Source organism: Melanostigma gelatinosum (genome assembly GCF_949748355.1).
Source record: "Melanostigma gelatinosum genome assembly, chromosome: 11".
Lineage (NCBI taxonomy): Eukaryota > Metazoa > Chordata > Actinopteri > Perciformes > Zoarcidae > Melanostigma > Melanostigma gelatinosum.
This window is the reverse complement of record NC_136644.1, coordinates 23,106,488-23,133,337: the sequence shown is the minus strand read 5'-3', so window position 1 is coordinate 23,133,337 and position 26,850 is coordinate 23,106,488. Positions and strand designations below refer to the sequence as shown.

The 26,850-nt window shown below is 42.9% G+C and overlaps 1 protein-coding gene across 1 annotated transcript; it reads right to left on the bottom strand.

The window, feature by feature from the left end:
* Positions 1 to 1,938: 1,938 nt before the first annotated feature.
* Positions 1,939 to 25,595, bottom strand: gtf3c1 (general transcription factor IIIC subunit 1). Its single transcript, XM_079279001.1, has 44 exons — positions 25,152 to 25,595; positions 24,367 to 24,576; positions 24,091 to 24,267; positions 23,868 to 24,011; positions 23,506 to 23,605; positions 23,255 to 23,378; positions 22,862 to 23,029; positions 22,358 to 22,473; positions 21,730 to 21,782; positions 21,245 to 21,636; positions 21,022 to 21,090; positions 20,747 to 20,931; positions 20,531 to 20,649; positions 20,071 to 20,224; positions 19,854 to 19,957; positions 19,536 to 19,657; positions 18,840 to 19,199; positions 18,478 to 18,623; positions 18,076 to 18,173; positions 17,895 to 17,991; positions 16,984 to 17,167; positions 16,783 to 16,876; positions 15,954 to 16,086; positions 15,762 to 15,849; positions 15,184 to 15,245; positions 14,716 to 14,824; positions 14,481 to 14,623; positions 13,633 to 13,775; positions 13,474 to 13,558; positions 13,250 to 13,365; positions 13,092 to 13,151; positions 12,913 to 13,006; positions 12,136 to 12,308; positions 11,010 to 11,624; positions 10,635 to 10,774; positions 9,904 to 10,008; positions 9,524 to 9,816; positions 8,549 to 9,102; positions 8,276 to 8,462; positions 6,190 to 8,066; positions 5,254 to 5,526; positions 4,796 to 5,131; positions 3,573 to 3,827; positions 1,939 to 2,889 (listed from the first exon to the last, which is right to left on the bottom strand). The coding sequence occupies exons 1-40, from the start codon at positions 25,370 to 25,372 to the stop codon at positions 7,854 to 7,856; spliced, it is 6,750 nt and encodes a 2,249-aa protein (XP_079135127.1). The 5' UTR covers positions 25,373 to 25,595; the 3' UTR covers positions 1,939 to 2,889; positions 3,573 to 3,827; positions 4,796 to 5,131; positions 5,254 to 5,526; positions 6,190 to 7,853.
* Positions 25,596 to 26,850: the final 1,255 nt, after the last annotated feature.

The following is a 26,850-nucleotide window of genomic DNA, read 5'->3' as shown; positions in this document are numbered from 1 at the left end:
GCTCACAGGTTGGCAACAGGACGGCAGTACAAACAAACCAATCCAAGAGGGGCACGCCAGGTGAGCAGGTCAGGAACAATCAAACAATCAAGCTGGTCAAAAGAACAGCCGGAACGGATCAGGTGTGTTTGACTTCAGATGGCTGAAAAACAAAGGCACACGTAGCATTGACAATCTGGCAAACAGCAGGTGAATGACAGGTAGAGAATGAGAATGAAGGCGCCTGGGGGAGTGGGAATGTGGCTGAAAATAAATGAATAAAGTTTTCTTCAATTGAATTGTGATTTATTGTGTATTAAACTCTTCACATGTCTACTGTCCTCCTCACCTTTTTGATTGCCCTACATCGCAGGTTTGCATCCACGTTTACAAAATGCTTTTGCATAGTTAGCCTATAAGTACGATGTGGATACTTTTCACATATATTTTGTTATGAATTTTACTTTTTATTTATTTATTTTGTATTCTTTTTCGCACAATAGCAAAGCCTTATGACGTATTCCATGCTGCATTTCACTCCGGTGCTTGTAAGAAACAAAACCTTGGAATCCTTGCATCATGCATATCTTATTAATAACTGTGACGTTTTTTGGTGTCAGTGCAGGTTAACAGTTCTGGAGAACTGGAGAGGCGAGAGGGGTGAGGTTTGTGCAAGTTGCAACCTGCCCATATTACACTTCACAGGGAACTCCCATGATGTCTTTTAATAATTAAACATAAGTCACATATTGCTCTCTGCTTTCATATCAAGTTACTTGAGTCAAAACTTCTTAAGATGTCAGAACATTCAACTTTAGGTTTGGTTGTTCAATACAAATATTTAAATTGACAACAGAACTGCAAGAAATAAGCAGTCTATTTGAAACGTATGTTTAAATATTCTGATTATGGCACCTCCCAGTGGTAATGTGAACGAAGACATGGCGGCAGACAGAAATGACAGCTGTTTTAGAGGAAGTAATGATCTTATTGAATCCTGAAAACGCTGTGAATCATACTGGAAGAGCTGGGAGTAGTTCAACCTTTTAATGAGAGGAAATAAGATTGGAGAATTGTGTCGTTGCACAATAGTTCTGGTTCGCTTGTAAAATATTGACTCAAGAGAAGAGATTCATTCATGTTTTATTCTTTATAACAGTTGATGAACCCAAATATTGACATGTTATAAAAAGATAAGAAAAACAAATATGGCAATGACTTAATACTTATACTGACGGTGTTTTCTTCTCCTTTTTGAACATTGATTATTGGATCACGCGGGATTATTTTAGAATTCTTGGTCCCTCCAATTATTTTGTATTTTATCTCATTTATTTAGGGAAAAAATTGTTTTTTTTTACAAATTTTCTTTCCCAATCTGAAATTCTAAATGATGTTTCTAAGACTTCTCCACACTGCCAGGAACATGATAATAAAAAAGACGAGAGTATCAAACCTCACTGAGTACTAATCAAAATACTTCTGTTGCATCAAGTATTCGAAAAGTGTCGTTATTGAATGCTTTGACGGATTGTTTGAAGCTTGTTTACTCTTTCTTTGGTCAGATATTTACTGATTTAAAGAAGCAAACTTGTCTCACGTCAAACTCTATTTTGGTAACGCAAAGTTCGCAGTTTGGGAAAAAGGGTGAAAAGATGTTTGTAATACCCAAAGTAAAACTTGAAGTCAAATTGAAGTACAGCAACTCTGCTATTATTGCTACTTGTTAGCAGCAGCCTATAAATCACTCATTATGCGTGAGTTTTTAAATTGTACAGCGTAAAAACCGAAAGACCTGAAGTTCCCATAATAAAACACAAAGGACAGGTCTTTAGTGTCCTCAGCGGTAGTTACAGCCCTGCAGCTGGAGCCCAGGGACAGCTAGCATAGCTTAGCATAAAGACTGGAAACAGGTGGAAAAAGCTCGTGGCTCTTTCCAAAGACAATCCCTTTGATCAGTTTGAGTTTATTTTATTGAATTTACTGGATGACGTGAAAGTTAGCAATATTCAAATCCTACACACAGTGGCTTTCATTGAATAAAACATCAACTGAATATTACAGCATTACAAACAAACAAAAACACATCTATGGCAACAATAAAACACTAATTCATGAATGACTTTGTCCACCACTTACATCCAGACTGAAAACCTAAATTAAGCACAGACATTCATGACTCCAAGAAGATGAATCTTATCATCTCATCTATTTGGCTTATGATCAAATAGCTGCAAAACGAATGACATTTGCATCCCGACATAAAACAATTCTGCCAATTAACAAATGCTAACCTGCTCAGCTAAGATAGTAAACATGCTAAACATTGCTACAACTACACCTCAGCATGTTAGCATTGTTAGCATTGTCACAGCATGTTAGCATTGTCATTGCGAGCATGTTAGCATACTGATGTTAGCCTTTTTAAGGAAAAAAAGCATTCAAACAGGTCTCACTTACAACGAATGCCCCTAGTGGTACAATATCAGTATTACATTATAAAAAGTAATTTCTTACACAACAGACGAGCTTCTCAATGTATTAGAGAACTGATTGTATTGATCAGATGTGAGCGATATAGGACATGAATAAAATACCCTTTATTGTCCATTTTATTGTTTATTCTTTCGTGGCGACAATGTTCCTTGCTATTGTTTTAGAAACAAACCTCTTTCTTTCTTTGGGAATGAACTCAAACCAGAGCGGAGAATAAAAGCATGAAACACATTATGAACCTGTGAAGCAGGAAGCTGCTGGTGCTACAGTTCGGTACGGTTGCTCTGGTGGAGGTTGTAGTTGTGGTGGGTGTGGTGGGTGTGGTTGCTCTGGTGGAGGTTGTAGTTGTGGTGGGTGTGGTTGTTGTGGTGGGTGCGGTTGTTGGCGGCAGTCTGGTTGAGGTTAACTCCAAACCTACGAACAAATAGACAGTTGACTTGTGATTTTGTGGAATTTGAATGAAGGACTGACATCAACCGTGTTTCCTTTTTTTTGTAAATCTTTTGTATCTTTTTACTGGTCTTACTGTGTTTTCTTTCACATACCAGTGATAGCAAAAACCTGAAAAAACCCTAAACCAATTAAAGGTAGTTAAAGGTTATCAAATCGTAGCCTACTGGAAGTTCAATCATTAAAAAGGACCAAAAAAGAATCAATACCATTTATGCTTAACATGTTTTTTAAATTGAATTCCTTTTACCTAAAATCAATTGATAAAATCAATTATTTATTCGTCCATTTTTGCAGATGGTTAATGATTTATCTATGTCCCAATTTCCTCACCATTTCTAATTTTCCTCGACAGACACGCTCACCTTATTATCACATAACAATGAGGAAAATTAGAGATGTGGTGAACAAAAAGGGAGAAATTGGAGATGCATAAAAGCAAACGTGTGGTAAAAAGACACACTACATACTATAACATCAATGCAGCATTCAAACTATTACCAAATATTTGCCTTTCATGTCTAACGTATGAATTATGAAGAATATTCATGATGATGGTAACCACATCAACTCCAGGCAGACAACTAGCATGTTGTCTGCAAAGAGAGTCGAATCAGACGTTTAGGTGAAGAAAGAACAGAACTCACGGACAACCACGTCAAACTCCGCTGTGACATTCCCAATGGCGCTGCTGACAGAGCAGGTGTACTTCCCCTCATCCGCAGAAGTTGCAGAGTTGACAGTGAGAACGCTGCTGTTGGAGGTTGCAGTGCTTTCTGGCGGCGGCGTCCAGGTGTACGAGGGGCTGGGGTTTCCCACAGCCAAGCAGCTCAGTTCCAGAGGGTCCCCTTTCACTACAATGTTTGGACCAAGATGTGGAGACTCCACTAGCTGAGGTCCATCTGTGTGTTGATGGAGGAGGAAGAGACAGAGAAAAATACAACAGATGTAATTAATGCAAAAGGTGTACATGTACAAACCAGGCGGCAACCTCCGGTTCTGCAAAGTGCAGTCAATGTGGAAGAACCTCAAACTTGCATTCTCTCTGCTGGTCAGCAGGGGGCGACTCCTCTGGTTGCAACAAAGTCAGATCGTATAGAAGTCTATGATAAAGTGATTCTACTTCTCTCTTGATTTATTCCCTCAGTAATCATTGTAAACATGCGTTTATGGTCTCAATCGCTAGTTCCAAGATTTCTACAATACAGCATGATGTTCATTTATTAAATTATGGTCACATTTAGAGTCAAATTGACCATAATGCATGGTATGCTTTAGGGCGGGGCCAGCTTGTGATTGACAGGTTGCTACCAGAGTTGTATACGCTGTCTCTACGTCACTCCTCAGTCTGAATATGGCCGCTTCTGTTTACTGGTTGCAGCAACAACAACAACAAAAATGGCGACAGCCAAAATGCCGAACTAGAGCCTTAAAAACCACAGTCCACAAACCAATGGGTGATGTCACGACGACAATTTCGACTTCTCATATACAGCCTATGGTAAAAACATAAAAATACATAAATAAACAGATGGTGATCTTAGGAATAGTTTGACATGTTTTGGACCGGCACTTGTTGATTTTGTTAGTAGAGAGGCAGGCTAGCTGTTTCGCTCTGTTTTCAGTGTTTATGCTAAGCTAAGCTAACCTGCTGCTGACTGTAGCTTGGATACAGAGTGATATCTTCCCATTTAACCGTTGGAAAGAACGCAAATGAGCGAATTTTGTAAAAAGTTACACTTTTTCTTGAAATTAACTTTAAAAAGACGACCACAAATGTTAACGTGTTTGTTCTTCACATGATAGCAAGGTGTCGATACGTGCTCAATGCTAATATTGGGGTGTGTTGATGTTCTCTTGCCAGACTCACAGAGGACAGTGGTGGTGATGTTTTGTGACGTCACCACTGGAGGGGGCTGTGGTCCATCTGGTCCCAGTTCTAGCTTTGCTTCACACCAGTACTGGACTCCATCGTCCTCTTTACTGAGGGTGATGTTTAGAGAGAAGATGTCAGTCACTGGTTTCTTCTTTGTGTCGTCGATGTTGGACCGTTGTTGACTCAGTACTGTCCGTCCTCTGTAGAAGGTGACAGTGAGGTTTTCAACAGGAGCCACGTCCTCTACTGTACACTGCAGAGTGCACTGCTGACCCTCAAGCATCGGCTCAGTGGGGTCAACAAAGCTGATGGACACATTATCTGGAGGCTCTGTGGAGACAGAGAGAGACACACATTCAGAAACAACTGTCGAAATACCCAAGATGTTCTATTACTCATTTAGATGACTCATTTTTAAATCATATCTTGCAACATTTATTTCTTTAACTTACGGTAGACAGTAACAGGCAGCGTGGTACAACACTGGTAATTCGTCTTCTTAATACTATAATAGCAGATGGGAGATGCTTCCCACTCGGTCAGTCTGTTAACTGTCCATGAAATGGTGGTTCCGTTCGTCGTCGTGACCCCAACAGGGCTTTCCAATTTATATAAGTTGTTGATGCAATCATGCTGACACACAGAGCAGCTGGCAAAGGTCGGGTCACCGAACCTCACCACCAGTCTGGACGGAGTGAATACTGGTTTATCTGCACAGCTTTCCTCTGTAACACAGACAAGGTGGTGGTTTTAAACAGCTTGATGTGAAATTAGCATTCAGTTACACTTTTAAAGCACTTTCCATGCAAATAATAAACTTTCATACACTAATATTAGATGATGCAGTTATGTTTTAGCCTATATGCCTATATTTGTTTAAGGTATTTATATAAAATGTACAATGAGCGCTAAAATCTTTTAAATAATCGAGAATTCTCGAGTCACGAGAATAAATAAACACAAGGACTAAAAAAAAAGTATGAAACCAATGATTAAGACAGTTAATGACGAAGCACCTGAAATTAAATTAATTATTTTAATAACGTTCACAGGGTAGACGGATCCACTCAGATTCTAAGGCAGACACTTCCAGAGAATAGGGCCACAGTAATACAAATGAAAACACTACAAAATGATGAATGGCCAAAGGAATCATAAGTCAAATGTGATTTAATCATAAAGGCACTGGACAAAAAATTATAAAACATTATAAAACACTGGAAAATACTTTCATATTCAAGTACGTCCTGAAACGTAAAGGTGTTTCTGAGTGTGCATCATCACAATTCAACAGAAAAAGTATTTATTTTTTTAAACCACTACAGAACATCATAGGAAATCACAATCTAGTTTATAAAGAGAAACCAGGTGGCAAACTCTTCACTCACCACAACTGGACACACTGCGCAGGAAACTCATCGAAGAAACAACCAAAAGAATAAAACGGAAAAACATTATTCCAAGATATTTTTCTCCCGTCAGTTAACAACCGTCCCAACATAAAACCCAAAGGTGGCCAGCGAGCGAATGAGTCCGCTCTGCTGTTTTTATGCGTTTTCTATTGCAGTCGAACAATGTTTGGCAGCGCAGCCTGTTTTTACACCACACATCCGCTCCTTTTCTTGCTTATGTCATCTTCATAGTTATGAAAGTGAAAGTTTGGCATTGTACGGATCTCCAGAGGCGGTCCAGGTTTATACATCCCGTTCTCCAGACACCAGACTCATTTCAAAGGGAGTTCACACAATCAAGTGCTGCCTCTATTATCTTTACTCTATACCGACTGCCCTGACTCTAATAAAGAAATACAATTCATTTAAAAGACCGACATTTATTAAGTTTAAATTAGTTTCAGATCAGTGCAGTCAACCATTCAAGGAAAAACACATTGACATAATCAAGAAATCATAACACAAACTGGAAAATATATAATTTTTCACATTAGAGAAATAATCCACTAAATACAAATACCTACAACTAGAACTCCATGTGCACGGTCAAATAAAGAAAGTCAAAATGTTGCCATTGTGTTTAATGGTTTGAGTCAGACAAGCACAACTCTATTCTCGTCCATTGTAACCTATTGACCTACCACCACTAACGAGTAACTACCAAGTTACCACACGGTCACAACCACTGATCCGGCACACCATACCTGCAGGCCTGTAAGGTGGGCTAAACTGAAAGTTGGGTACTTCGGGTAGACAATGTAGAGGAAGTTTTGTGCTTGTATAACTAATGTGGAAACAGTTCGGAGTGCGAAACTGAACGCAAACATTCCTCAACTTCCCGGTGATCTTTATCGCTCAGTTTCCTGAGAGCCCTCCCATGAACACCGGGCACGTTATAGTACAACTCCACAAGTCTCTCAGTGCTTGTACCCTACCAACTGCATTATTGTTAGTATGTTAAACTTGGTTTTTGCTCAGAAAAGAGCAGCAGAGCGACACAATCTGAGTAGAAAGAGGCGTCATACAGACAGACTTGAACTTACTCCAGTGTTCAGGAAATTGGAGGTTCCTGCACATCAGAGATTACAAAATCAACTGAACCGCTAAATTAGGCTTCCTGACTACAAAAACAACAAACTGCATCCTTGCAGTAAAGCCCTGGAAGCTGCATCACCGGTCACTTTCTCCTCGCTCATTTGCGACTCATGCATGAGCTTGCGGGAGTCCTGCTGGATTCCCAAATGTATCTCCAATATGCAAGCGACCGTCATTTGTAACAACATGAGCCTGCTTTCTGAATCTGAAGCCCAACACTCACCCAGAGGCTACTTTACGGCACGGCTGGCATTAGTCTTCTCGGGGAGTCTGAGCAGTGTGATAGCAATTACTTTTTAATTATTCAAATTCTGAGAAAAACAAAAATCTATCGAGAAAAAATGTAAAAAGAAATGCTCGTTCTGTAAAACCAGAAGTGAAATCTGTCAAAGAACCTGATGACATGAAACATTTTGTAAAATGACATTATTTAGGCTTGTAACAACTTAAACTCCAAAAGCCTTCTGTCATGCAGAGAATGTGAGACACCAGATACGGTCTGCCTTTCACGGTATGCAATAGTTCCAGTGGCGTTCGTTGGGCAACACCTGACTGAGCCGCAGGCAGCAGCTGATGGTGGGCTCGTAGAACACCCGACCCGGATCCTCAACCTTCACTTTAGTGTGCGGGCTCGTCTGGAGCACGGAGCGGGCGAACAGTGAGGGTTTAGAAGCTTTAAACATCGTTTTCTTCGTCACACAGCCCATGTCCATGAGCGCCTGTGGAGGAGACAGTGAGGGCAGTGTATTAAAAAAGAAGCTTTATTTCAAGGGTATATCTGGACTATATAAATCACTTATGAATAAAAAGCATTACTTGAGCCATGAAGCTTTCCAAATGAGTACACTCTCACCGGAGACGAGTAAATCAGCCGATGTGAAACAACCTAACGTACCAATGAGCATCACGCGACAGTGTTTCCGTTTACCTGCACCAGGTCGAGCACCGCCATTGGCTGCAACACGTCTTTGTAATGTTCCACCAGAGTCTGCTGCGTGAGTCCGGGCCGGAACATGATGTGGTACATAATGGCCTCCAGCATGCCCTTACACACCTGCCGGTTCAGGTTGCCGTCAACCATGCGCCACGGCCGGCTGATGAAGCTCACATTCTCCCTGTGTGGATTGGAGGGCAAAGAGATGACGCACAAGAAAAGGGACACGCCTCTTTAACCGAGATTAGATAAGCAGTCTGCACTTACTCATGATCAACACCAGCTGGTCTCGTTGGTAGACCGCGCGCTTCTTCCTCTATTCTGTCGATGCTCCTCGTTCGGACTCGACGATCTTTCTTTTCATCCCGTCTTCCCTCAGTTTCCACCGTCTCCTGCTCTCTGGCCTCGTCGGGCTTCATCAGCTTTCCTCCCTCCTCCTCCAAGTTCAACGATTTGTCTCCGCTCCCCTCACCTGGCTGCTCCTTCTGCTTTTCCAGCTGTTCTTCCTCATTCAGTTGCTCTTTAGTTACGTCTCTCGACACTCCCCCCAAGTCCCGTCTGTCCTCGCCTTCTTGTTCGACCAAAGCCGTTTTCTTCGCAGGCGGTTCCTCGGCCTCCGGTCGGACCTTTAGCTTGGGCCTCTTGCGCATGAAGGGGATGTTGTGGACTTTCTCCAAAAACGGGTGTCTTTCGGATGAGAAGCGGGACTGGGACCACTGCTTGGAGTTCACAGTCAGCAGCCACGGATCAGCGTGCTGCATGAGCACCCAACGGACGCCCAAACCCCCGACTTTTATCACCTGGCCATCTTCCTGTAACTCCTGGAGCAAAAAGGGAAAAATACGGATCAGGCAGAAACATAGAGGAAGAAGAAACGAGGAAAACCAATTGTTCGCTAAACCCCTCAGCAAACTGCAGTTGTACAAGTCTGACTGTAACTAGGCTCTGGATTCCTCAACATGCAAAGGGAAGATTTAGAGTTCAGAGGGGGGCGTCTTTTCCAAAAACAAAAAGGATGAGCAAAGTGTGGGCTATCGTTTTGAAGCCTCGAGTTCAGTATTTTGGCCGCCGCCATCTTGTTTTTTTTGGAGCCAGAAGCGACCACACTTGGACCGCACAGAAGGAACCGTTCATCTATTCACAGAGGCACAATCTAGATTGATAAGTATTACTACAGGTAAGGGGAAACGTATGCATTTATGATTTTGGAGTAAGCTATCCCTGCGTTCGACATGCATTTACCTCCATGTACTGCTGCAGGCTCTTGGTGCGTCCAAACCATGGCTCCTCCAGGCGTGTGTGGTTGTGGTAGAGGTCCCGTATGTCCAAGCCATTCTCACCAGCAGCATTTAAGCTCCTCCTGAGCTGAGCACATGCTTTGATGTCATGAGGAGTGTATCCTCGCTGCTGAATCAAGCGCCTGTCGCACTCCTTCACACTGTTGGGAGAGCGCGAGGAGGGGGAACGGGTGAAGTAGGTGAGGACGGAGGGCAGCAGGGACGGACCGCATTTAGTCAAGTCCAGCGGTGGGGAGCCTAAAAACCAAGGAAAAAAGTAAATCAAAGAGTTGTTTCCTGCAGATGGAACGGTGTTTGTGTGCGCGTGTTACATGTGATACTTACTCTCCGTACTGAACAGGTGGTGAGCGGGTGTGTTGCGCAGCCGCAAGCTTATAAAACACGACTCCACCACGATGTTGTCACTGGTGTTGAGGTTTCGTATTTTGACTAGAAACAAAGCAAAATCTCAATTATATAAATCTGAATAGGGCTCCAGCTGACGAGTATTTTATTTACCGACTAATCTTTAATTTTTACACAAAACACAATGGAACACAAAAATGTAAATAAAATTTTATTTTCTTTTTAAAAATGATATAAAAACAGACAATCTTCAAATTTAAGGAGTAAAAGAAGAGATAGTTTGGCATTTTTGCTCGAACAATGACAGCCGACTAATCAATTAGGGCTTCAATCAAACAAATACAAATAAAATTCGACCTACTCTTCAACCAATCCATTGCTCCTTTTAACATGTTTAACATCTGCTGTTGTCTTTTTCTAAAAGCGTATTGAGACACTTGTGATTGTGAACTTTAAAGTAACTTGAGAAACACTTTTAAACATATTTAATTGAACCATTGTTTAATATGTTTCACTATTTCATTAGCTACGGTCCTAAACTAAACATTCACAAAAAGTTATTGTTGCCTAATTATTTTTCTCCTCTTTGTTTAATCCAAAGTGATTCAAGTGATGTTGCTGATAAAATAAACTTTACTTTCTGCCATCCACCAGAGCGTGCGCGATACATATGCAGACAACATTCAACGAGTAAAAAATGTAAACTCTACCTATGCCAGGACAGCAGTATCCGCGCATCATCAGGTAGTTGGTGTGAGACGCTTGATGTGCCTTCACTTCTAATTTTTTCCCCCCGTCACACTCCTCACCATCATCATCGTCATCGTCCTCGTCCTCCAGAGCTGCCATACTGGAAAACAAAGGTTTACCTCAACATTGTTATATCTTCAACAGCGTTTCCATTGGCTGGTGAGTCAATCTCAGCGAACACTTCAGGAGACATTTAATAAGTTAACAATAATAACAAAGCATCAATGGAATCGACAATAGAACATACAATGACTCACTCTGTCATCAGTGGTGCTCTTAGCAGCTTCTCTGCAGTGTTCCCGTTACTCTGGACAAACTGACGGATTTGGACTCACCTCTTGACTACATCGTTGTCCACCAGGTTGCTGTCCACCACCACCATCTGCTTCGGTATGGACATGTAGACACTGAGCAGTCCCAGAGACATCAGGCTGAGAGACACCAAACAGGCTCCACCCGGAGAGTCGATGGAGAACCGCAGCATCGCCGACACATCTGGAGTCTCCTCCTCTTTGGGCAGATGATCGTCCGTCTGCTCTCTGCTGGGTTGATCTTCAACAGAACCAGCTGTGGGGCAATCGTCTGGGTTTGTCCGTTCGTCTGCTTTGCTCGCCGCCTCAGTTTCCTCGTTGTTCACCTCCATCAATTTATCCTCGCCTTCCGTGTTACTTTGGTCGTTCTCTACTTCCTTTGTTGAGGCACTGTTTGCTGTGTCTGGTTGTACCTCTGGTTCACTCACTGGTCTTCGTCCGTCTTCCTTCCTTTGTCTTTTTTTCTTCTCCGACCCCGCTCTCCTCTCCAACACTTCCTCGCCGCTCTCCGACCGGTTCTCGGTTTCATGGTAGAACTCAACGACGGGTGTGCCGTCTCCCGTCCCGTTGTTGATCAGGTTCCTCAAGAAGCGGAAGGAATCCGTGCACAGCAAGTGAGGAAAGCGCCACGAGAAACACCTGCCGGGAAGGAGTGGGAGAGGCGCGGTCAATGAGCTTTGCAATCAAACAGTAAGATAGTGTGGCAACGATTTAAATATTCAGACTTCAGATGGTGCAAGACGGTCGTCTCACCAAATGTTCACAGGAAACTAAACTGAAGGAATGCTAACAGAATGCTAATGCTATCAGAAGATAAGCAGTTCCTTTTAGGTATCTTAAGAATAGCAATGTGATTATTTACATGCTAAAGACACAACGGAAAACAATGCATAAATAAATAAATATAAAAATGAATACAAATATTTAAAAATAGAGTTAAAAAATAGAAATGAAATTGTAAAATAAAATAAATTAATTGGTAATTTAAATTAAGAAATAAAGAAGCAAGTTAAAACAGAAATCTTAATTTGTGTATTATATTTGGCTGCCATTAAGTTCATTACAATTAGGTGGTTGAACCCAGATGCACCTCGTGAGATGATGTGTACTCGTACAAGTAATCTGAGTATTCACAGTGATCTCTGTGTACCTGTAGTAGGACTGGGACAGCTGGTAGGACATGGGCAGGATGGGCAGCGCTCGGTTCTTCTTGGGCCCAAACGGCTGATTGATACGCCGGCGGTTGACCAGACCCCTCTTCCTGCATTGTATGAACACTTGGCACAGCAGCTCCTGGTTATACTTACTGTACATGTGGAAGGTCTAAGAAAGAGGACAGGTGGTTAATCAGAGGTGTGTGTTTTCTACCTAAGAGTGTCTAATGAAAGGAGAGTGAAAATAGGGACAAATGGACAACTTTGTGTATTTCTTATTTATTTATATTTAACGGTGGTTTCACACTTATTACGTCTATGAGAAGCACTTTGTAGTGCTGTGCTCATGAAATGTGCTACATTTAAATTCAGAGTATTAATATAGCAGCAATCAACTCTTTGCTTTTTAAAGACACAGTGGAGTAAAATCTACTTGAGCAGAGAATGAATTTGTCTCCCTCTGCGTGTGTTGTTATGTATTTTTTGTAGGCGTGCATGCGAGTCCCAGCATGTGTGCCCCACTGGGGAGCTAACTGCCGCCACTCATGCGACGGTTACAGCTAATAACTGCGTCGTTCTTAAAGCCACAGATTGCCGCTTGGGTCCGAGCCGCTTTGTTTCCTATTTACAGAGGCAGGGCTGCGTACGAACACCACAATTGTCTTTCAGAAGGACCGCTGGCGGACTGCAGGGAGATTTGACAAAAAATTGGAGTCGAATCGCTAACTGCACCTTTAACGAACAAGAGGAAGTAAAATTAAAGATGGCCGTGCCTGAAAGGATCTGGACGACTTCATCTGACAGTTGGTCATGGCCAGAGTGCTCTGGATCACGTTTTGCAACACTATGGCATGAATGTCGTCTGAGCTGCAATGGACACAAAACAAACACTCAACCACCACCATAACAGTCCAAATGTATTAAGTAGAAGAAAGTCGAATTGAATCCTCACCAGTTGAGAGTGTCTTTCCATGACACCTGCTTCCTACTCTCTATTGCCGAAACCTTGAACCTGTAACACACAGATACAGCGTTACATCACTCAGCTTTCTTGTTCCAGCCATCGCCGCCGGTTTAGAGTGAGCGCATGAAACCTCCTCTTCTTCTTACCGAGAGAAGAGCTGACGTTTTGTGTCTGGCATGATCACATCCCGAGTGCTCAGAAGAACAGTGCTGAACTTCTGTCTGAGCAGCCTGGCGTACTCGGAGAACGATTTAGCACAATCCTGAAACAACACGGGCAGAAATATTATGAAGGAAATAGCAATAAGTGAACTTCAAGCTTTCAGACACAAAAAAAAAAACTGTCAGACAATAAAACAAAAACAACGCACATCTGGATTGTTCGGAGCAGTAGGTTTCTTCGACTCCAACAGCTTCATCAGAGGTTTGTCCTGGTACACCTCAGCCAGGCAGATCCTGCAACACACAGCTGATGAATCAAACTGCAGGTTCACGTTTAGTAAATGTGCGTTTTCTTTATTCGTGCCTACCTGTAGTTCAGCAGTGTCTGAGGGTTTTTCAGGATGTATCGCGTGCGACGGCCGACAGCGATGGATGTTTTATCCATCGATATTGCAAACTCTGCGTGGAGCAGGTCTCTCACCACGCAGTAAGGTACGTATGACCTTTTTAACTGCAACACGTGAACAATACATTGAAACAAGTACAAACAGCTGATCCTAACTTTAAACTGATTTGTTAAATCAAAAAGTTAAGCTATTTTTGCACATTCAAAATATGATTTCACTGTTTATGTCAGAATTCTTTAAAAAAGAAAAATTGGGACGCTGCAGATTCAGCTGATAATTCTCTGTAGGTTCATCATGATGAGTGACACATTTTGCTTAATTTACACACTCGATGTTTGACGCTAAATAAACCATTTAAAGAAAACACATTTGCTGAAATGCATCGCCAAAAAGCTGGAAACTGCTGATGAAAACGTGATTTTTTTGGACATAAATGTTTTTTTTTACAGGTCAGCAACTTATTTAATTCAAAGAAAATTGGCAAAATGGGGAAAACGGAGAGAAAGTAAACAAAACATTTTGTAGGAAATATTAAAACAAAAAAAAAATTGCGATTGAATCATCTTGTGACCCCTCAGATTTATCTTGGGAGGATAGGAATCAGGAAAATAATGTTTGCTATTGCCATTTTTAAACGACAGGATAACTTTACCTCTACAAATGATTCAAATGCAATAAGAGGGAGTGGTCTATTTGCTCATTAACAGCCTATGCGATGGGTAAAGAGGCCGTTAACAAGGAGGAACTATTTAGTTTGAAGGGAACCACCATTAAAGCAAACACTACTTCATGCATTGGTGTGTGCGTACTTTGCTGTTGAGCAGGTGTGTGGCCACACTGCAGAGCATCATCAGCGAGTCTTCCTGTACAGACCAGTAGACTCTCTGTCTGGTCATCAGTTTTAAGGCTCGGTGGTCCGCCTCGTCGTGGGCAGGGGTGCGTTTCTTGGGCTCTTTAAAAGGCAAATAAAAAAACAAAGAAACAGCCAATCAGACAGGCACACGATCTGTAAGATGTCCCCCGTCAGTAATGCTCATAATGTACCCTTCTTCTTCTTGCGCGAGGCCTTGACAACCTCCTTTTTGCTTCTCTTCCTCTTCTGTTTCTTTCCTCCGACCACCCGCTGGTTTCTGGAAGCAGGCTCAACATCCACCTGGTTAGAAAACAACAGTTGGTATTGTTTGTAGCCTGAACTCTTTGCTCTCCGGGTCTGAACTAGATGTAGGAATCAGTCAAGTGTGTCAATCTCACATACAGACACCGTTTTGAGACGGGGCATTTCTATTATTCTGTCCATCCCATTCATGCCATTCAACAGCACCACAAACTACAACCTCCAAAATAATCACATAGAATCAACACCTCCATAACAATAATAATGGAATATTATACCCTTCATGTAGGATCTTTTACAGGACAGTTGTATTAGACTACGTGTACCTAATACACTGGCAACTAGCTGTATATACGGATAATATGACAATCATGAAATAGAATCAATTGAACTCATACCTCCACAGTTTCTGTTATCTGTGGTCTCTTGCCAGTCAGGTAACGAGGTATAGCAGTTCCTCCTGTTACACACAGACGCATAGAAAGCACTTTATTCATTAAACTGTGACAGTTGTGTTTTTTGAAGGAAATCAGATTCTTACAACACTGACTTGGGCTTTAACAAAAAGCAACACAAAGACCGCGACACTGAAGCGTCTGTCTGAGCATTTCAAAGCGTCGAGCAGCAAAGTGGCAGCCAAAAGGTAAAGTGTAGTCAAGTTGTCATGTTTTATTGGGGATCGGGCTCGTGTAACGTGTAAACAGACACTTCAGGTCGTGGTTACGCCCGAGAGATGCAGCTGAGACACGAGTCTGCGCGAAGCCGACATCAGCACAGACTAAAATGAGAACACATCCACAACATGAGACAAGCGAGGAAAACACGCGTCGACACCCTTGCAGTCTAAACGTGGGGAGAGATTCACATATAAGACTCATTCTTTCTCCCGTTATTGTTCACGCTGAATTAAGCTCAGTCATGATTCAACACAGGGCGTCTTTAAAAGGAATGAATTTAGTTTCAAGCAGTAACTCACCAGCTTTAAGTGCAATCCTGAGAGCATTTTTAGTCAAGAGGCTCTTCAGTCTGATTTTATTCTCCTTCGCCGCCAAACCACTCGGGGCCTAAAAAAAAAAAAAAAAGCCAACAGACAAAATATGCACAAACATGAGACCACGTTCAATCTGCTGGAGTCTCCCACTTCATGCACAAACACACCGCTACGTACCGTTTTGACAGCGAGAAGGTGATTGGTCCACAGCCAGTTGCGTTTAAGATGAGCAAAGAATTCAGAGTCCAGACCTCCGGCTCCTTTACCGTCTCCTGGTATCGACCAGTCATCACACGCTTCACGACAGCCCCTACGTGCGTGTGTGTGTGTGTGAGTACAGATACATTTACACATCAATGCCACACACTGGTGATGATACTCTGCTCCAACCTCTTCTTTGTCAATGTGTTTTGCTTCATGTTGTGTCCTGGTAACGTTACGATCTCCGGCAGGAGAGACTTGTCGTGTGAGGTGGGAGTTTGTGTGTGCATCTCTGAGTCTGTGCACGGCTAATCTCGCACACTGCTGCAGCAAACTGCACAATATTTGTGGGTGTTCATTTATGTCTAACATGCTCACCGACCTCTCGTGGTTGCAGTGACTCACACGTTCTGAAAACACATTTTATTGCCCGTTTGATGCTTACATTGATTGACTGCCGACTCCTCACTCAATGCTCTTAACGAGTCTATATATTACTGATCACTCTATGTGTACTCTTATTGCACTTCTGGTTAGATGTTGAACTTTATTTTTGTTGAACTCTGGTCAATAACAAGTCTAAACTAATCGAAGAACTTAATTGTTTCCGGCCAAAACACATTTGTGCTTCTCCGCTATGAACCGTCCAGACCTCTCAGATCGTCAAAACTAAACATGTAGAAGCAGCATTCAGTTGTTAAGCGCCACATATCGGGAACAAACACCCAGAGAACTGCTCCAACTCAGTTATTTTAGATCAGGACTTAAAAATAAAACTGCTTTGTCTTACAGAGACTCCACTTACTTTAGCAGGTACGCTAACCCCGCAAACACGTTGCGTTCATGCACAAAGGAAGGAGCCGTTTCTTCATCTGTGTTTCTCTTACTGCGGACTACCCCTAAAAAATGCAGAGAAAGAGAGATTGGCACATCTTATGAATTGAAAATGATATTTTTCCATATGGTTGCCAGTGCTGTGAGTGATTCTGCTTTTGTGTGCATGTACCCAGTGGTGTATTGAGGCAGACACACATCAGGTCAAACCAGTAGTTTTCTACGTCTTTGACGGTGTTAAAAGTGTACTGGCGCCTCTCAAATGGTTTGTCAGTTGACTCGGTGACCAGCCAGTAGTGAGGCTCAGCGCTGGTGGTGTCGACAATGGCGGCATTGCGCCTCAGGTACACAAACACCTGGATCAGAGCAGATGTGGAGGAAGAAATATGACACGCATGAAAAGAGAATTTTACTTCATTTTGATCCATACATTTCCCAGTCAGCTCATTGTTCCGTTTTAGCCGAAGAGAAATGTTCTCCAAAAAAATAGGGATGAGAATTAGGCGCGTTTCCACCAAATGGTTGGTGTACGTTTTAATTCATGTCAGCTAATATTGGCCATATTTCACGTTTTCCAGACACGAAGACAATATCAAAATATGTCTTCAGAAAGACATTGATTGCAGAAACAGCAGATGAATCAATCATGTGCTAAATGTTCGCTGTGTCAGCATTTATGCGACAAAGGCATTTCCCCCTCAAGCGAGCGTAAAAAGCTTCTTTGTGCAATTAAGGAAGATTAATATAATTTTTCCGTTCCCACTCAACTTTTCTAATGTAATGTGCATAAAAATATGTGAATGAAAACATTTCTATTGATTCTTTAAGCTACTGTTGGACAAACATCTTGTGTGAAATTAAGCCCTCTTCAAAGTTGTATTGTCTGAACTTACTTCGATACTTGTATGTTTGTAAAGCTGCTCTACGTTGGTTTGCGGTAAAATTAGGAAAAACAGCACACGCTGTAACCACTTAAAAATGTTCAAATTAGCATGTTCTGACTTCAGTACTTCAACACCAAACATCTGGTCTTTCTGTGGGATGTTCCTGTAGCGCTGACAGCGCTGACTTGTTTCTGTGTACCTGGTCTTTCTCCTTGAACTTCGCCACATGACCAAACTGCAGCAGACCCATGTAGACCAACTTCTGCAGGTTCTCATGGAAAGAGAAGATGTATCTCCTGACGTAGAGAACCCACAAATACATTTAGAATTAACAGTTACGATGCACAGACAGCCAGAGAGAGAGAGAGAGAGAGAGTCACCGTTTGTAAAGCAGCTGTCTTCTCATTCTGGCGGGCAGCGCTCTAACAAGATGGTGTTGCTTCACCGGATCGTTGAGATAGTCCTCCAGTCCATCCACCTGTGGACACAAGGCAGCAAATGTGGTTTTATGTTCTGCATGTTTCTTTCTTCATCCTCTTAATATCTATTTCAGGATATTCTTTTACTAATTATCAAATTCAACACTGGTTCATTATTTATTCATATAACGTAGACAGATGTCGCAGCGATGATAATTCACCTGATTATTTATGCTTATTTTAATGTCCAGTTCAATATGTATTTATTAATTACTGTGATCAGCAGATTATTGTATTTGCCTTTTAAAAATCTATTTTCTGTCGTCTGTCCTCTGAAAACCCAAATACGGTTGGCCTTCTCACCTGATAGTTGATCTGAATGACTTGGATGAAGATGGAGAGAGGAAGGCAGAGGAGCAGGTCTCCGACCATCGCCCAGCCGCTGGTGAACTCCTTGTGTACTCGGACAGGAGGCATGAATTTCTTCCAGGAGTCTTCATCGGCGTACACTATCAGAGACGGGGAGAATATCGTAGAACAATCAGGGTGGTTTGATGGGGGGGAGAAGACAGTCCTACCCTAAAAGACAAACTCTTGTCCACATAATAATCTATAATGTGCGTTCAAGCCCCCATGTGCAGTGATAAATAACTCAAAGAAGAACTCAAAGAAACAAGCCCAAACCTTTTACTACAGGGGAGTTCCCACACATGGTGCGGTCTCACCTTTCAAGTCAGACTGAGAGTGTGCAGGTGTTGCTTTATCCTTCACCTCCTCCTCTTCATCACTCGATGATAACCTCAAAACCAGGTCGGACAGAGTACAATCTTCCATTTGTTGGTCCGCATAGCCAGAGGCGGCTTTTTCAGACGGCTGTGTTTGTCTGTTTGTCTTTGTGGACTCTTTTGGATGTTTGTCGTCAGGATCAGAGCACCTCACGTCTGCTGGCGTTTGAGCGATGGACTGGAAGTCAGCGGAGTCGTGTCTGTCCGGATGGCCGTATATCAGGTACCAGAGGAAGTTATGAACAAGACGCAGACGATGCATCTTAGGCTGGAAGCCAAAGGTCTTCCCCAACCCCCGAACTAAAAAAAAAGGATTAAAAAGAGATTAAATATTTCTTAAACTGTTTTATGTGATGGACTGACTGCTCTGACATTTGGCCTTTGTGCCCTCAAAGTGGCCGTGCCCCTAAAATGATGAAATTCTAGGCCTTGATACATTCAGTCTAAAATACACTTAAGTAGAGCAGCAAAGTGGGTGAAGTCGCAGGATCGAAAAGTATTTTTCCCCAACTGTGAATAAAAAAAATCTAAAGTTCTCTCTTTAACTGGCCCCTGAAGAACAGACCTCCAGACGCCATGCCGACCAAAGCATCTCCTCCCATTCCGCTGCTCTCCTAATACGCCGTGAAACAGAACCTGTTGTGGGCTTGAACTCGTCGGACTGTCTCTTCTCTCTCTTTTGGTCTTTGGACGTGCTGCCGCTCGCACCCTCGGACGCTTTGGCTTGTTCTCTGGCTTTCTCTTCAGCGTGCTGCAGCCTGAGGGACAAAGACCAGAGTGACGGAGGGGAAGACAGCTGAACAGAGGCTTGATCGTGAAACAGGACACAAGACGGGATCGAGTGGGCAGAACATTCAGACTGAGTAACTGACAAAATCAAGGACAGTCAAAGGAATCGCCCAGCGAGAACCAGACATACCCCATTCCTCAATGGCGCATTTGTTTTGTGCTCACCGTACAGCCGAGTAAGAGCTGGAGATTTTGAAGCGGACCTGTTCAATGACTCGACTCACTATGTCGTCGTTGGGCTGAATGGACGGATGAACGACCATCTCAAGCTGCAAGAAGAACATCAGACAGAGAGAGGCGGTGTAAGTGGTGCATGTGTTAGACGAGTGTGCGTTTATGCTTTTGTGCCGACTAACCATCGAGGTGTGATGTGTGCTTTTACCTTCTTGGTGATCCCATCCTGTATGATGGTGGTCTTGTATACCTTAAGTAAGCCTTCTCGAGACAGGTTGTGTACGAGACGTAGGATAGTCTTCTTACAACACTTTGAGATCCTTCCATCCAGCTTCTCTTCGTCATTGATAAGCCTCTGCAGCCTGGAGAAAGACAGAAAGGCGTGTTGACATTTCTCTTCTCTCTTGCTGGGCAACAAAATGCTTTGAAATGAAAGGGATAGTTCAGATGTATTGGAGTGGGGTTGTATGAGGTGGTTATCCAATAGTCGGTGTGTTGCCGACAGTAGAAGGCGGTCAGCACGCCCCCAGTTTGGAGAGAGACAGACAAGAGTATCAGCACAGAAAAACCGTTATCTACTGTAGATAATACACCGACTATGGATAAGTACCTCATACAACCCCAACAAAAGCTGTGGGTTTAAATGACAGCATTTAAGTCAAACTGACGGGAAAAGACCCTCGATGATTCTGAAGCTGCGGACCGCCTCAATGATCAGGTTCCTCCTCCTCAGCAGGCGGTACGTCTCATGAGTCCTCGCCGAAGACCACCTGGATTTTTTACGAGCCTGCAGGAAGAGGATCCAACTGTTCACTTCCAACACTCATCTACTGATCTCAAACTGCTGGAACAAAACAGTGAGGAAAGCGACCCGTCACACTGACCTGCGGCTTGCAGACACCTTTATTATTAACAATCACAATGTTGTTGTCCACAATGTTGTCGTCCACAATGTTGTCGTCCACAATGTTGTCGTCCACCGGGTTATCGGCTGCAATAAACTCCTCACTCTCAGGTAAAGGGCTGCCAGGACTGGATACTGATTCTTCCTCCTTAACTCTAGCTTGTTCTGAAAAAAGAAAAAGAAAAAAGAGAATTAAATATGATTGAACAGAACAAAAAAGTAAACACACATATAACATGCAATTCTGCAAACTACCTGCTCTGGGAGTGGACTCTGAGTCCGGGGTCGTGCTGGTCGTGCATTCGCTGCTGGCTGGAGTTTCACCTGAGTGATGACAGAACATAAAGAAGTGGGATGAAGAGCTCTAGCTGCCGGTTTAACAAATACTTTGGTTATCACGGGTCGCAGTCATGATGTGAATTTCGGCATCCTTGTATTTGTCTGTGTATCTGTTGTGAAAGGTTAAACGAGTACTCACATTTAACCGGTGGAATTTGCACGATGGAGATCTCAGTTAGTGTCTGATTCGTTTTCATACTGCTTTTCCCTCCTGCCGTCTTTTTTTTAGCTCCCGACTTTCTTCCTGCTTCGCCTCCCTCTCCATCCAAGCCGTCATCCGCTCTCTCCACTTCTCCATCACCACCGGTCCGCCCGGCTTCCTTCGCATCCTCGTTTCCTCTACCGCCTGCTGCTTTCTGAATCTTCTTTGCCGCACGGGGTTTGGGGTTTTCCGTCGTCGTCGACTTAGAGGTTGCCGGTGTTTTAGGGGCGGGCTGTTCTGCATCCAATGTCTGCGGTGCGGAGTAAAGAAGCTTCTTCCGCTCCTGCTCTTTAGCAACCCGCTGGAGTTGATTACTCACACCAACACACCTGTCAAGAGAAGTGAGCGGAACAACAGTATTTGATATGATGCGGTGTTAAATATTAGAATTTAGAACTCTGCACTTGTGTATAGATACACACTTGTGGCTGATAAATCTTGTCGTCCTCTGCCGGCCCACATCTACCATGAATCCCTGCAGGGTGAAGGACATCACGCACATTAAAACGATTCAACAAAAACATGACACCGTCGCAATGTGACACAACATGGAATGGAATTACTACTACCTAGTACATCACTTAAAAAGCTCAGTTTTTGTGTTCATTAAGGCTGTACTGGACCACATTATAATGAAGAGTGTTTCCCATAATGTGTCCACCTCATCCAAGTTGAAGACTTGGTTATACGCTATGGTTATATATGCTCACAATGTTGATGCTACCATGCTGATGTTCACCATGTTCACCGGAGCAAAAGAGGGCAATTCATACTGTAAAGACTTGCCCACCGGAGGGGAAAACAATCGGCACCACGATGTGTAACTAAGGGCTGAAATGCTAACTAAATGCCTTAAGCAGCTAGCTGTTTGAGAGCTAAAGCTAGATATGCGTTAGCAAGCCACTGCACTTGTGCAAACATAACTCTGCATCGTTTCCTGATTTCTCCACATTCCACTATAACACAATACCGGTACATAGAAAAAAAAACAGCAATTTATTTAAAAACCTCTCTATATGGGAAACATTGTATGAACAATGTAGTTCTTACCTTAATCACACCGTCCCTATCCAGCCTTCGGCAAATCATACGAGCTTCCAGCTTACCGACATTCATTCTTATCCCGATATCCCGCTGGGTGATTCCCTTTGTACCGCAGGACAACACTGCATTACAACACAAAGACAAGGGATTTGCAAAGTAAGTTATTTTTAGAGAATTAAAGTGCAATCAATCATGTCTCGGCCGATGTGGCATGTATTTGCCGCGTTATCGCCGTCCTCTTGAACTTGGGATCTGAATAGAAACAATAGATTTGAGGGTGAAGTGCTGACGGAGGTTGAGGGAGAACAACATTTGACGTGCGGTTCAAAGAGGATCAGTGAATCAGTGCTGAAGACTAATGACATCAAGAAAGAAGGATGTCCTCAATTGTTTGATTGCTTGATTCGGACTGTTGGAAGTTTACTGGAATCTGCCGTCATGATTTGAAAGCGACTTGGGAGCTGACTCAGACACGAGTAAGCTCACAGACGTCACAGTAATCCAACGTACCAATGTGATAGGCCTGTGACAGGACGTCCTTCTCCATGACGCGCCCCTCTGAAGGGAGAGCTCTGTTGTCGTAATCGTCGTCCTCGTCGTCATCGTCTTCATCCTCAGTGACAACCTTCTTGGTGTACGGCTTCAACAGCCTCAAACAGCGCACAAGCACTTTATTCCCTGGAGAACAAAGTGAAAGGATGCAGCGCATTTGTAGATTTCAAATTCTCAACTTCATTTCGCGTTTTAAGCTGAATCATTAAAGCTGAATCCAATACATCAAAGTATTTAAGGCAATGAAAGCAGCAGCAACTCTGTAAATGGAACACAAAAAATGCAATTTCTCATACACATACACATACACTATCATGTTGTGCTCATACTGGTGATTCGGTGGCACGTTACCTTTTTTGTTGGTGCAGGGCCCGGCGTCGGGATCCAAGTCCTCCAGAGGGTACTGGCAGTACTCAACCAACTTGGCAGATCGCATGTATTGAAACAAACGCTTAAAGCTAGAGTCACTCACGTTCTGCGAGAAAAACACACAGTTATTACCGCAAACAGAGTGAGATGAACACACACACACACACACACACACACACACACACACACACACACACACACAGACCGACGGACACTCGCAGAGAGATACTCACAGAAAGGTGTTCTTTGAGAGTCAGCAAAGTGGCGAACCGTCCGGGTGACTGCAGCAGAATGTTGGACACGTACTCCATCAGTATGTCGTACTTCGTCCTCCTGAAAGAGCAGAGAGGGTTAAGGGGACGGACGACAGAGGCTTCAGACTAAAGGTGCTCCTAAATCTTAATGCCACATGTGTAGTGGCACAAACATCGGCTTTGTTCCCTCTTAATATTTTCAGTATTGTAACGACTTGAGCAGCACGTCTATGGCAGAGAAAAGATGCATTCAACTGAGGACTAGAGGATTACAAGAGGGAGAGCGCAGGCTATCACTTCTCTATTGGTGCACAACAGCAGAGCAGTGTTGCGACACAGACCTGTTCACATGGAAGCGTTTGAGCAGCAGAAGAATGGAGTGCTGCTGTTGTCCCGAATTCACTCGTGTGACGTGAGACTGCATGGTGATGAGTCCGTATTTGACGAGAGCCTTCCTCATGTAGTGCAACTTCCGGGCATCGATCCTGTCGAAAACACAATGCTGGCTGTTACACAGTGAACGTCTAAGCTGCATCGACGCTGTGCTAAATGAGAGTCTCCTACTTGAAGGCGCATCCGTGCAGCTCGCTCTGTAGCTCTCCCTGAAATCGAGCTCGGCCCACTCGCTCCAACACACAGAAAGAGTCGTCGTTCAGCTTCAAATCGGGATCGCTGTCGATGCCAATCAGGGTTCTGAAGCGCAGCGACTGAGACGCCACGACAACGATCTTTCGGCCATATCTGAGGAGGTACGAAGGGGGGGAATGAGACAAATGTACAGTTCCACTAAAATGTAATTAGCTTGTGTTGAACACTTCTGTAAACTCTAACTCTACAAACCTTTCCAAAGCCTCCTGCAGGTTGAGTAAAGGGGCGAGGGACTTGGAGCGGACGTGCTGAGTGACATCTGTCCTCTCCTTGAAGAGTGCACACGAGCCCTGTATCCCATCCTTGTTCTCCACAGTAATATGGATCGGGTAGACCTCTTTCCGCGCCTCAGAAAACTCCTGTGCCGTTTCAATGCCCTTGTCTGGGTCGATGCTATTAAACCTGAAGGCACGTGCACGGAAACACAACATCTGCATCAGGGCATTAAAACTCTTAAAGAAAGCCTCAGGTGGAACATACACGTCCTGCAAAGCACTTTATGTATTTATTAAACTTGAATTGGAACTCTCGAATGAAGGGAAGTACTATATACAGCATATCTAAAAAACAAACAAAAACACTCGTTTCCCACAATATTTTTTAAGTTTTTTGGGGGAACTACACTCAGTTACTGAGAAGTGATTGTGGTCATTCACAAAATAGAAACACCTCTAAGTACAATTCAAGAGCAGCACAAACTGCAGTCTACAAATGACCAATAACATTAACTTATAACCTTTATTGGGGTCTGATTTGTTGCAGGGCTGTTGTATTAGACTCCATGCATTTTTGCTGAATGGATCTCATAAACTGATAACTGATAACTGAGTGCTCTGGAAGGTAACGTTAATAGTCTCACTGTCATGTTCACAGTGCGGTCTGTGAATAACCAGGACACTGAGTGAGGTAAATATCATATACCGTTAATTCGTTGATTAAACAATTGTGTTTGAGCCTTCCGTGAACGATGAACTCACCTGTCATACAGCACCACGTCGTCTCTCTCCTTCGGGAGTTGATAGAACTTCAGGTCGCTGTTGCTGAGGAGTGACTTCCAGAGGAACTCCTTGGTGCAGTCGTCGAGCTTGAGGGGGAACGCAGGCTTTATCTCGGTCAGTCGTATCCACAGAGAGGGAATAGTTATTCCGTCCAGTCCCTCCAAAGCCACTTCATCCGCAACGATGCTTAACGGCTCCATATTATGCTCACCATGCACACCACCGCCGACTAAAGCTGTCAGTAAGCTAACATGCTAGCTTAACAATAACTAAGTAGCAGCTTGTGTGCTCCTTCCGGGTTCATAGAATTCCCCGGGTGTTATTAAAAATAACTCAAATTAAAAAATTATTCGCGTGCTGAAGTTCTCTCAGGTCAGCCGACTGTGTTCATTTATTTAAAAAATATTGAAACAAACGTGTTTACAAAACAATGCCTCCTCCAAATGTTTCATCTAGCGTGTCACTGCGTACGTGATGACGTCATATTTCAACTTTGAAGTCACGTTGAAGTTACGTTTTTACAGCAGAAGAAAAAATAGAATCCACAAGGTGGAGTCCAAGTACACAGGTTTCTGAACTGTCTACCACGGACGCATTTTTAAGGGTTTATTTGATCGTTTTGAACAGATTAATATGGTCACACACACATTTTAACAAAATATAATGTAATTACAGCTGAAAATGTATATTACCAAGTGAATACCAACAAGTTTGTTAACTTCTCCAGTGTCTACTTTCTGACAAGTTTCCTGACTTGAGTGAGATGTACACACACCGTGACACATGGGGGAGAGACGAGGAGAGAGACAGCAGAGCAGGACTGAGGAGGTGTGAAAGTCAAATCATAGGACGATCTCCAAAAGAGAGAAATGTCCAGAGAGACCAGAGTCATTGGACTCTGACTGGACAGACTCATAGAGGTGAATTCTTCAAACACAAATTTCTCTTTTTGGAAGATGAGAAAAATATAATATTGTGGATTTTTCACTTCACCCTGAATGGACTGAGTTTAAAGCTGCAGCGTAATTCAGTGAAAATATTTTTTCTAAATTGAATTTCATTACGTAATTAATTTTTTAATCCAGCTGTTATTTTACTTGAAATGAGAAGAACATGTATTCATGTATTTCTAATCCATCCAGTTAAATTTGAAAAATGAGAATAATATTTGTTAAAATGTAATTGATGTGTGCTTTCTTTATTTGATTTGACAGTTGTTTACTACACAGAGACATTACTACTACTAGACGTCTTGAATATAGATATATATGTATATATATATAATTTGGGTGGTGGGTCCCGGCTTGTCATTAAGGGGTGATGGTGGGTCCCGCAGCCAGACCAGTTGAGAACCACTGCTCTAAACTCTACTTCAGTTCTTGAGTATTTATAGATTGATGGAAAATACTTCCTCCTTCAACAGCACAGTGAAGAAATAGGCCTATTTTAATTGAAGACATGTCACAGTAAAAGCACAGATGTAAATAATAAAATGAATGATGGCTGAATTCCATTTTGCTGCTTCGGTTTCAGGTCCTGGTGTTGTGCTTGTTGGCAAACCTAAATAGACCGGAGTCGTCGTTAATGTTATTAGTAACACCTGTGCTTCTTCAAAATGGAAGTCAAAATATCTGCTGTGGAAACAACCTACGGCGTTTCAAATCTCACAATGTGCCGT